Source organism: Dermacentor silvarum, chromosome 5 (assembly GCF_013339745.2).
Source record: "Dermacentor silvarum isolate Dsil-2018 chromosome 5, BIME_Dsil_1.4, whole genome shotgun sequence".
NCBI classification, from domain to species: Eukaryota; Metazoa; Arthropoda; class Arachnida; order Ixodida; family Ixodidae; genus Dermacentor; species Dermacentor silvarum.
In genome coordinates this window covers 188,893,907-188,906,516 of record NC_051158.1, presented here as the reverse complement: position 1 = coordinate 188,906,516, position 12,610 = coordinate 188,893,907, and the positions used below count along the sequence as shown (strand labels likewise).

At 43.2% G+C, this 12,610-nt stretch overlaps 1 protein-coding gene across 1 annotated transcript in view; it reads left to right on the top strand.

Moving 5' to 3' along the window:
- LOC125945261 (uncharacterized GMC-type oxidoreductase Mb1310-like) overlaps positions 1-12,610 on the top strand; it is a 54,536-nt gene that overhangs the window by 34,055 nt on the left and 7,871 nt on the right. The window contains exons 5-6 of the mRNA XM_049666946.1: positions 2,909-3,060; positions 8,632-8,809. Of these exons, the coding sequence (XP_049522903.1) occupies positions 2,909-3,060; positions 8,632-8,809 (330 nt within the window). The remainder of the gene's footprint in view (positions 1-2,908; positions 3,061-8,631; positions 8,810-12,610) is intronic.

Genomic DNA, 12,610 nt, shown 5'->3' with positions numbered 1-12,610 from the left:
CCTAATTTTTTATTCTATTAAGTAACCCTTCATTCTCTTGCGGGAAGACGTGATACAGACCAAACAAATTTGGTAAAGAACTGATATGTCTTGATAGTTGTTGACTGCTCATAATTGCGCTATCTGCCTGCCCTGATTGTATGAAATACTCATTGAAGGTGTTAGTCGAAACTCTCCCCTGCCATCGCATTTACATTTATCTGAATCTCTTGAAGGCAGGCTCTTGCATTTTTTCTGCTTGTCAATCTGTTGACTGTTTCCGATATCTTTTTACGTTAGTTTGATGGCGAAGAAACAAACTTTCATAATAATTTTCGTCTGCTTTCTTTAGATCTGAAATTAGTTTATGTCGAACCTTTTTGAACTCCTTAAATAGGTTTACATCACGCATAATAATAAAAGTGTGATACGTCTTGTTTTTTTTTCTTATTCTTCTGTAGAGTGCAGGGTTAATCCACGGTTATCTTATCGCTTTATTATTCTTTCAGCCACATTGTAAAGGAAACGCATCATCATAACTTGCTTTTATCGAAGCTCTCGTAAGCATCATTAGGATCATTGCAGTCATACACGCTAGTCCAGTTTATTGCCACCAACAACGAAAAAAAAATTTTTCCAGCGACTTTTCACTTATCATTAGATACTTCCCTACTTCAATTTATTATCTCGAACGGCCGGTCGCGTGACAATCTTGCGTGTATTCGTGGGCTTCTTTCACACTTGGAAGAACACTTTTATGTAGCATGTATTAAGCAACACAAAGCTGTATCGGGAGTTTTTCATGTTGCTCTACAATTTTTTTCATTGACACTTTGCATCTAATTATAATAATTGAGAAGTTGATAAATAATTAGGACTAACTACCTAATTAGGCAGAATGCAAAAAATTATCTGAGTATATCCAAGCTACAGCAAACAATATTACCTTGGTTCTGTCCAGCTACGAAGAATTTGCACATGTTTAAGAATGTTTGGCTAAAGTTAAGTGAATCACCCTATATATTTAGGTATATGTACACTATATGTTATGCCATGCTATAGGACACGTGGTATATGTGGGTTATATTGGCACAACATTCTATCAGTAAAATTGTTCATACCAGGTCTTACATTCTTGACAAAATGAGCCCTCAAAATTTTCCGGAAGCGCAATCCACAAGCTAATGCCATGAAACAAAGCACCGGCCGCGCATGCCCTTTATCTTAAATCTTCTCAGACTTATATATTAGAAGTCCGTAAAAAGAACAGAACTCAAACCAGGAAATTATGGAAGTTTACTAGCTCGGGGGCGCACTACCTCCGGGATCGGCATAAGAAAGAAGTTTGAAACATACGCGACGCGAAAAAGTGGCGATAGAGCTGCTAATTAAGGAAAACGGTGGCTTTTTTATTAAACAAATAAAATTGTCCATTGGCAGGGTTCAAACAGAAGATCGCTAGCACAACAGTTGGTGTTTGATTAGTCAGCTTACATTTATTTCATTTCATACTGCCACTACACTTACGAGTGTTGCACTTCGTGTAGCATTCTAATATGTTGCTATCGCATTGATTACTTAACCCTTATGGCGAAACTGTAATAGTTTTTGCCAGTTCACCAAGCTTTAAAGCAGAATTAAACTCGGCTTGGTGCGTTGTTTTGTTGAGACCGGTGAGGATGTCTCAACGGCGCGAACAGCAGGTGATGTCGCCAGCTAACGTTACAGGAAGAAACAAAAAGTCGTACATCAGTCGTACAACAAATTCGTACTGACAGTTCGATAAATTCGTCGTCGAGTTTGATTTAAGCCATGTATTTTACCTAGAGAACATTGACAGAACTATACGTGTTTCATTTAGTCGGACGGTAACACTTGGTAATTTTTTTTACTGTGGAAGCATATACCATTTAGCCATATATCTTCCAAGTATACTCATGCCGGCATTTATTACATAGCACATATAATTGCAGAGTGTATCCATATTAAAAATCTTGAGAGCTGGACAGAGAGGCCAGCGTTTTAACCCAATGAAGACACGTTTTTAACTAGTTGATAGTGACATGTTTCCTTTCGCTCATTTCAATATTGCTCGACAATTCGTATAATTTACATGGACCAGTATTTCTCAACGTCTGCAGGCACTGAGCGCCTCAGAAATCTGACGGATGGTCGAACAGAGATTAATAAGATCGGTTGGCATCAGAGTTAGGTTTTATTTTTCAGTTCTTTATGAATGGTGGGTAAATGTGAAAATGTTTGGACAACCGCATAGCACATTTTAGTGAAGATACGGTACACATACGGGTGCAAATCGTGCATGGTCAGAAGTTCCCTCACCAAAGTATCAAATGCAGCCAGCTCAAAAAATCAAATTATGATTGTGCACATATCTTACGTATTTCTCAGTGACTAGTCATGTTGGCTGTAAGGCAACCGCATTTGTTTAACGCAATTACTACTATTGGTTACGCAAGCTAGAGCAATTCATCTGCCAACCATAACAAGCACATCGAGTTCTCTTTATAGAGACGTGCCGAGCACAGTGACTTTCATTGTTTCTATGAAAGAGGACGCTCGCTTGACACTACCTTTCAAAAGGCACATGTCTATTTGTAATATAGCATACTGACATTTCACTGCCCCTATTTCTCTGAAATGTTTATACATTTAATAATCTGGCAACATATAAAAACAGAACGAGGAACATTACGAAAAGTGTAATAGGCACCCGTATTCTGCATCGCAAATGTACAACTTATGCACAACGTTGCAGTCACCTGGGGGCTGAGCCACGTCGACTGTGATGAGATCGCCTTTTCAATTTGCAATAGTTGCTGTTTGAAGCTGGTTTGCTTTGTACGCCGTCCTACTTGTTTTTTTTTAATCTATTCGTGAATGAAATAACTTTTTTTCATGCATTCAACAGGGCTTCTTACAATACCCGGAACTTTTGAAGCGTTGCTCTTTACGAGCAGTGGAGTCGGAAGTGAGACTGACGATGATCCAGATATAGAGCTTGAGCTTACAGCTCTCTTTCCAAGTCCTGAAATTGGGAAGTCTAAATACGTCTCACAGCAGGTAAGCAGCAAGCAAGTAGTGAACATTTTGTGTGATATACATACACAGTCGACTCATGGAAGTAATAAATTGAAATATTTAGCACAAGTACGGCGTCTTTATTAGGGCAATAATGTGTGAATATCTAAAAAACGGACATATTAGCACAACGAGCCAAGCATGGAAAGCTGTATTGCAGTGAAGCGTTGCGCTGTAGTTTCTCAGAGGGTGTTAGAATTCGCGGGGAGATATTTTTTGTGCCATACGGCAAGCAACCTAACTGCTGCTGTGTGCCACAGACAGCATCCTGGCAGCTATTAGGTGTCTTTCGCTGGATGAGGAAAGCAATTACTGGTGCTGCACACATAGCACCTGAAGGCGCGAGAGATGAGACGAAAGGAAACAGCGCGTTTATCATTCGGTGCGTAATAGCCGCTACGCTCAGACCACTGTATGCATTACGGTGTGGTATGCACGCAGGTTCTCAGCACGAACCTTATTGTTTGTGCGCACAGCGCTTATGCTAGCAGTGGGAGGCAGGACGCGGCCCTGACGTCAATGCAGACACGATTGAGCGGAGCGTGAGCCTGAGTCAACTCATGGCGCATTCCCGTGGCAGCAGAGGAGCGGAGGCAAGCAGCAGAGATGAGCAGAGCAGTAGCGCAGCCCCATTGAAACTTTCCATTTAAATGCCAAAGACATGCTTGCTGACATGCTTGCTCATCAGTGCGGAGTCCGCAGAAAATACCCGCCGCCTCACCCACGACTTATCGGGGAAGAAGCCGCCGATTGGCGTAAAATACAGACTGGGGTATTCCCCCATTTCAAATTGCTAAACTCCATGTATCCCACTCGTTATAGGGCCAACGGTCCTTGGTACGGTGGCATACCTACCCTAATGTATGTAACCTGGGAGTGCGCTAAGCACCCTCCTAGACCAAATACCAGTAACATAATGGAGCAGTGGGAGGCACAGCTCGCCCGCTCCGACCTGGCAAGACAAAAGTGTTTAATTAGCCAGGTCAGGCAGGCGGCAGAGGCCAGTGGGGCCCTGGACTGAGAGGCTCCGACCACCCCTCCTTAATATCGTTTCCATTCCCAATATAGTTTCTATTTCTATTTCCATGCGCTCTGAGAGCACATGAGTGGCGAAGGTGTATCACGTTACCAGATTATTTACCTTCCCGTGGTGATTATGACGCTAGCTTCACGTCTCATCTGCGACTGCTGCCGCAAACTAAACCATAAAGAGGTAAACAAAACCAAAATAAAAGGATATATGACGCGTTTGCGTGACGTGTTTTCCAGCTTCCAAATAATGCTTAACTTTCATTGGAATTATGTTCATACTGTGGCCCTTAAAACCGAGACCATCATATTGAGAGAAAAGCTATGCCAAAGAATACAACGCACGCTATGAAGATCCCCCCTGTAAGCTTGCTTTGCTACCAATCTTGTGTTTCGTAAATCAAAGAGGCTACGCATGGTACATGTCTACAGTGTATATATTATTATTCAAATTCCAAAGAATACTATGCACAATATGAGAATTCCCTAGTTGGAAGCATCATGCCCTAATATTATTTCCGCTTTGACAATCATAATGCTAAAGTATTAAAGAGAGAACTGTATCAAATTACTGCGCGTGGTGGTGCACACTACACCGAGCTAGCACTATCAGCGCTATCAGAGCGGCGGCTTTTCCGACGTGGACGCACGTGCCGCCACTAGAGGCGTCCACGCCCAAGCGGAGTTTCACTCCGGCGTTCACGCGGACGCGGGGTGCCTTGCTCCTGGGTCCAAAAAGCAAGGCCCTCCTCGGTAATGCTATAGAGCAAGTGATTAAAACGAAGAAAATTCCGGTTGGATGGCGTGAGAGCACGATGAATCTGATCTGAAGAGGCAAACGGGATAAGGATAAGATCAGCACGTTCAGGCGAGTTACAGTAGCGTCTGTGATATATAGAATGACAGTGCGAGCATTATTATTATGACTGGCAAAGTGGATGGGGGAAAATGATGCACTGTGGAACTACAGAACGGGTTAAGATCAGGCAGACGCTTAGATGATAACATTATTAACTCATTGCATAGAGATTTGAGTAGCTCAGAATAAACCCTTATGGATAGCATTTAGAGATATTAAGGGAGCCTACGACAACGTATACAGGGAATTGTTATGGGATATTCGCAAGAACGAAGGCATAGATGACGATTTCGTGGAGCTGTTGAGGGAGATATATAGAGGCAACCGAGAACAAAGTGTATGGGAAGGCCGAAAATATAAAGTGGTGGAAATTCACCAAAGACAGAAGTAAGCATGTCCTCTCTCTCCACTGTGGTTAACGCTTTATGTTAATAACGTAAAGAGACGACTGGAAAACAGCGCGTAATGCGTAATGGCCAAATGGTGCAACAGAAGGTCCCCGGACTGATATATGCGGATGACAAAGCGCCACTAGCGGACAATGCAAGGGATTTACAGAGACTTGAAAAGATGTCTGGCAACGTATCGACAAATCCGGGTGTTAAGTTTAGCACCTAAGGCCTGATTAAGGTCCAGATTAAGGCCTTCCCCCCATGGTTGCTCATTTAGCTAAGGCGTTGCTCTGCTGAGCATGAGGTCACGGGATCGAATCCCGGCGGCCGCATTTCGACGGAGGCGAAATGCAAAAAAGCCCGTGTGCTTGCGTTGTAGTGCACGTTAATGAACCCCAGGTGGTCAAACTTAAACCAGGGCCCTCCACTACGTTGGGCCTCATAATAACTGGTTTTGGCACGTAAAACCCGAGGAACAAAGAAGAAGTGTTCAGCACAGAGCAACCGGGAATTATGACCTTCATGAAGAGACAAGTAATTACGTGCTGTCAATTCACCAACAAGTCATACCTATAGTCAATGAATATAAGTACCTCTACGTATACGTAAACGACGAGAAGATCTACTTGAGCACCTACAAATGATATCTGAAAATAAAGGGGAAGCGCAGTGCAGCAATTATGAAACATAGAGCACTTTGGGACCACAACAAATATGAGGTGGTGCGTGCAATCTAGAAAGGAGTAATGGTGCCAACGCTAACATCCGCCAATTTCAATACGACAAATGAAGCAGTGCAGAGTGACATGTTAGGTCTCATTTGAAGCCAGAGAAGCGCAGACAAAAATTAATGAATTTTGAAGAAAAACTTGGGAGCATGAATCAAATTAAACGGCAACCAAGTACAGGGTAGTTGAAAGTGCACACATACAAGCAGGATTCATCAAAAAAGGAAGTTGCAGAAACAAAGACAGTTTAATGGATGCAACAAATGGAAACAAATGTTACCGTGGAGAATTACAAGAATGGGAACACAAAAAGTAGACGGGAAAATTTGTACGATAACACAAAGGGTAGTGTCTTGCTATTCGAGTATCGGGCTGGATGCCATGCGCAAAAACATAACAGAGCAAACACTCGCAGCTGGATGAGGCATGTGTATTCTGCGGCAAGAATACGGAGACCACTCAGCACATCCTAATGGAATGCGAAGGAATTCACCCCGTGAGATCCGTAGGGAACGTACACCTTCCAGAAGCGCTTGGATTTAATGTGGACTGAAGTATCAACGGGTCAGCAGCCGTAATGTGCGACAAACTTTGAGAGTATTGGTGGAAAAAAGCAGGGAAGAGATTCATACGACCACTTCCGTTACAGGCATGGGTAACGCTACACCGTAGATGGAGAAGTTTTTACAAAGGGAAAAAGATAGGGATGTATACAAAACAGACGGAGTTTCGTCTGAAAGGCGAAGCATTGATTACCATACCAAATTAGTAGACAGCTATTCCAAGTAAGGATATAAGTTTTATCCGCCGAATAAACTTGCAAAGATTCGCTTACTAACGAAATTAACAAGCACGGTGTCATGCGCGAATAGGTGAACATGAAGACATCTGTCTCGGTGACCGCGGAAACTAGCTGTCAAAACGCTGGAGCGAGGAAGCGCGGTCGCATCATGCGGTCTCCCACTGCAACGCGAACTAAACGTCGGAAGCACAGGGCATACGAAGCTACCGACACTACGCATACTGTGTCCACGTCGCACATAGCTTGTAAGATACGGCGCCCACTGGCATCGCGCGCGGCAGAATATGGTGCCGTCCACTTTGCCTTCCTCGCGCGCGCGAGATTGATTCGCGATCGTAGGCTGACGCTCGCGAGCTTTTACTGGAACATACAGCGTACGGCACGTGGCAACGACGTTATCGTGTTTGGACTTCATAAGGAACATCACGGCGATGGCGACGACGACGGCAACAATGTCAGAGACGGTAGAACTTGAACTATGTGGCTTAATTGTGCTTTCGCTGTGCATCACGAATGCAAACCAGTCAGAGCGTTACGAATGTGTATTAGAAGCAGCGCAGAATTTATCTTGTTGCCCTGGTAGAACTACAAATGCCACCAAACTCAAATTTAGCCAAACTTGGGGGAAAGCTACGGCAAATGTCTGTGCGAACGTAAATGCGTACGCGTGAAAAATGTGGGCCTTCGCAAAAATTTATACTCAAATATTTCAAAGTGCCATATAACCGTTTTCAGCTCTGCCTGTCAATGTCCAGAGAAAACTCTACCTTACACAATATTTATATTTCTCGGAATGGGGTTAATGTTAGGTGCATTGTGTGGTGAAATTTCAGTGTTTCTGCCCTAATTACAAGCGTTATATGTAATTCTCGAGCCTTCGTTTTTCTCTTTTTAGGCATTATACAAGATTCGTAGTAGGTTCCCCAGGGAACTTCTGACAACTAACCGTACAGTATACAAGCAATATGATCTTAATATTTCTTTTATTTAGGGGCACGTTGTAGGTAATGTGCAGGCTAAATTCAATGTGGAATAATCGCGACAATTTCAGTAAATTAGGCATGCAAGCTATGCAGAGCACGTTGGTGTAAATTGTGAAGAACGAACGTTTTTTTTTTTTTTTGCTTATTTTGGAAAACTGTAAGCAACCATGATCAAAATTAGGGAACAGAAGAAGGGAGGGGAGGCGACGCTATGACAAATGTTTTGATGAGGTGAAATAGGTGTAGATTAATTATTGCCTTCTCAAAACTTACTTAAGAAGTGCTCCAAGGCGTCATACGCGGCGAAGTTTTCAAAAGGACCAAACAGAGGCAACATTTTATACCAGGTAATTTAATTGCAGACAAATTGAAATTGTTATTGCGACGACTCTGGAGAAACAACTTCGCTGGTAATTGGAATGCGATTGTATAAGATCGCACAAGACTGCTGCATTTTTAAGAGATTTATTTCGTTAATGAAGAGCTACATTCAAGTGAGTGAGTTTGGCTTCCCTGATTGGTCAGCTGTCAGTAGCCCTACTTACCGCATCAACTGCAATAAAGTCAAGAAAGGCTATTTAAACGGTTTTAGTTTTCTAGTTTAAGCCTTCGTAGATGTTGCCGCCTTCTATTTGGCATGAACACAAACCTGTGCAGGTAAACGTAATACTCGGGCGCCAAACTTACTCACAACAGCAGGCTAATTTGATTCCGAATGCTATAGCTTTGAATCCTGACCTTCGTGTTTTACTTTTTTTAGGTGTATGACAAATACTACAAGCCAATGTTTGGAAAAAATGGCTTCATGAATGCAGTTGCCATGGTAAAGCCAAAATCACGAGGTGCCGTCTATCTACGTTCTAAAAAGCCCGAAGACAAGCCACATATAAACCCAAACATGCTGTCAGAAAATATCGATTTAACTCGAATAGTGAATGGTAAGCACACTAGGAACATCTGTAAATATCGATAGGACTTTAATTCAGGCGGCTTGTTTAACACACTGATATTGTTCTGAATTATTCGTGAGAATCTTCCAGCGGTCTATACTAAGGTAACCGGTGTTCCAGGTGACTTGTTTCAGCTCGTGACATGACAAGGAAATGTGATTGGCTTTGTATATTAATTAAATATTTCGATGAGCGCAAGTTCTGACGCCCTGGCCAGAAGGTTAATTGACATAGGGATCTTTCTCATCCATGTTGCACCGCGGTGCCACTCCGGCTGTCTCGCCTTGCTGGGCTGAATTCACACAGTGCGTTAGTACCTTCAATACGATGTTCGTAGCCAAATTCTGCGGGTAACGTTGGTGTCCCATGTGTTCGTTTTGTACATCACTTGTATTTCTCGCTGCACAGGCAGAAAGGAATTATTTTCTCTGTAACTGAGTACCAGGCGTAAAACTATTTTTGGTCCAAAAGTATAACAAGCTTGCCAATGCAAATGAATTTCTTGCGTGCTCTTGGGTGAAATTTTCTTTAATACATAAGACGTATCACATAATTTCACCATATACAATTATTGGTTTTAGTGCCCTACTGTTTTTAGAATCATTTATAGAAATTGATTGATTGTTTCATGACAGATGTGTGCAGGAATATAGATTTACGTATACAAGCTTTTCATCAGGCTTCCGTATTTATGTATTATTTGGATGTGAAATTTTGTGTCTATATCGACAGACCAAAAACTTATATGTACACACATCCATATCTAAATCTATAGCTTGATCGTAAACTTTGAGTCCTGTGACAGCATGTGAAAGGCACGGTGGTTTTGCGAAAGGCGTAGACGATTTACCCTTTTATCGCTAATGTAGCGGCGCTAGTGGCGGTCGCTTAAGATGGCACGGAAGGTAGAAAATAATCGCCTAAAGCCCGTGCTGTAAGAACGTCCCCGCTGACCGGACCAATACGACGGCGTGCTGCTCCGCTGGCAAGCCGCCGCTGGACATCACCGCTGCAGACAATGAAGGCAGGTGGCCGGAGTCTACCGGCCGCGTACGCTAGCTGAGAGTACAAAGAAACCAGCTCTTTATTTGCTGTCGCATTCTACGGCGAAGATTTTCTGTCATAATCACCCCAGCTGTTGGAATTCGCAATATCTAAAACCACAGAAATTGGCCGCATGACCTGCAATAAACAACTATTTCGCCAAGGAGTGGGTAGCAGAATTTACGGAAGAACGAAACGGGGGCTTCTTTGACAATTCACCACATTTAATACATTGATGGCCTCCGAAAATAACACACGCGAAGTTGCTTTGTAGTATTTAATCAACAATTGTAGAAGTACTTTGTGATACGGTGTCGCATCAAGAAATTGGCCTGTCAGTGCGTGCCAAAAATTTACTGTTCGTTTGTAACAATCAGCGTAATGTGCATTCTGATGACTCTGACAAAAAAAAATCTGCCACTCACACGCGCTGTGTAAATTTTCTAAGCGAAGCTTTCATCGCTGTTTATGCTGAATGGTGTTTCAAGTTAGCGACCATTTTTAAGCAGACACAGTTGAATACGCTTTCACTGTGCACCACTTTGCTAAACATGAACTGGTTGCGCTCCATCATGAACATATCACGCATAAAAACGAACGAATGACGATGATGGAATGACCACGACGGCATGAAGATGACTGTATAATGACGCTGCAACGACAACTATGAAATAGCGACGACGACGTTACAACAACGTGATTACGATGCTGGAATGATGCTGATAGGTGAGAACGATGGTGGGATGAGAAAGCCAGGGCAACATTAGCATGACCATAGTTCAATCACTACGACAAAAAGACAACAATGAAACGACCACGGTGACCATAGCGGTGACTCTGTGACACTGGCCAATGATCACAGTGGCATGACGACGATTGGATCCCGTTGTCTGTATCAGGACGACGTCTGGAAGATGGCAGCGGGATGATGAGAAGATTACAATTTAATTTGAATCTGAATTGAGGTTTTACGCGCTAAAGCACGATCTGATTATAAGGCACGCCGTGGTCAGGCACTGCGGATACATTTCGACCACCTGGGGTTCTTCAACGTGCACCCACCGTACACGGGCGTATATGTATTTCGCCCCCACCGAAATGCGGCCGCCACGGCTGGCACTGGCTCCCGCGACATTCTCGACCTCGGGTTTATCAGCACGATATGACCATACAGTGACAGCTACGGAGTGAAGGTAGCTGAAGGATGACAATGCCAAAACAACGAAGGAATGGTTATAATGGCATCATGGTAACGAAATCATGAGGATGAAATGATGACGAGAGCAAGACAACAGCATGTTGGTGTTGGAGCTCCCTTCCGCGCTTACGTACTTTACCGGCCGCTGTGGGCCGTCTCGCATCGCACTATATCCGGTATTATTTTGCGCTATGTGCATTATGTCCAATATAGGCAAATCGTGCAATACTGTAACAAGCAGCAAGGAAGGATGACAATCATACGATTCATTTTCTTAAATTTTTGTGCGCAAACAAACAGGGACGAAGAAAAAAGAGACACAAGGACGAGCGCTTTCTAACAACTGATTTTTATTATGGAAGAACCATCGGCTTAAATACCCACAGATCAGCGCGATCCTGTCAATAGAACACATCAAGAGCGCATAAAATAACGCTTGTCACGAAATGTCGCTAGCCGGTCAGCATAAAAAGCAGCAATGTTCATAAAACAAGCACAAAAGGAGAAAATTCGTTAAAGATATGATGACAGGAGCGAATTCTCTTTATCCAACAATGAAACAGAAGGATGGCTGATGCATTTTTCCTTTAGTTTGTCAATCCAGTAAGCTTCCACAATTTCTCTCGCGGTTTGGTTTCTATGCCTAAACAAAATGGCGGCACTTCCAAGACAAGGTGAGCACGCATGTTCTTCACAATGCATCGCCAAATGCGTACTAGGGTGACCTTTGAGACTAGACAAGTGTTCCCTTAGTCTCGTGTTAACGCATCTCGAAGTCTGCCCTACGTACACATGACCACACGTCAAAGGAATCTGATAAACAACGTTCATCGCGCATCGCGCATCCTTTCACGTGTGGTCATGTTATATTAAAATTCAACCAGCAGCTCTATAATAAAGGCTTGTTCTGACAGCCACAACTTATATGAGTGTGCAGTCATGTGTAACTGAAGGAGTATAATGTATTTTATTATTAGGAAAAATTGATATCAAGAGATCAACTAGTTTGAATTTGTGCTAACGGTGCTGTGCGTGATTTTTTTACGCGATTACAATTCTTAGGATATCTTACGCACTATATATGGGCTACATGTGTCTCTAACCATGTTCCCGCACATTTGGCATCTGGGTAGTTCAGGGTGAAATGTGTAGTGCATCGGGATGGTGTGCTGATCCAGCAGGTCTCTAAACCGAGAGAGGTCGGACAAACTTGGGTCACTGGATATGCTTTACTCGATATGTGCCACTGGGTTTTGCCGCCTTTAAATTAAGAAAAAAAGAACCTTTAACATTTCTCCGGTACAGGGCGGAATCGAAACCGCGTCATATACATTTATACAATATTGTATCAATATGTATTCACGCATTCATCAGCCACGCCCCGGGCCACGCGACGGCGCCGACAGATGACACTGCGTGTACAGTGGGAAGGGCGAAAGAAGGAGAGAGGCTGCATACACGTCTCATGCATGACGTTTTTCGGCGTTGCCAATACGGTGCGTCCCAACATTGCTTCAGCGCTAATCGCATTAACGTCGGCATTCATA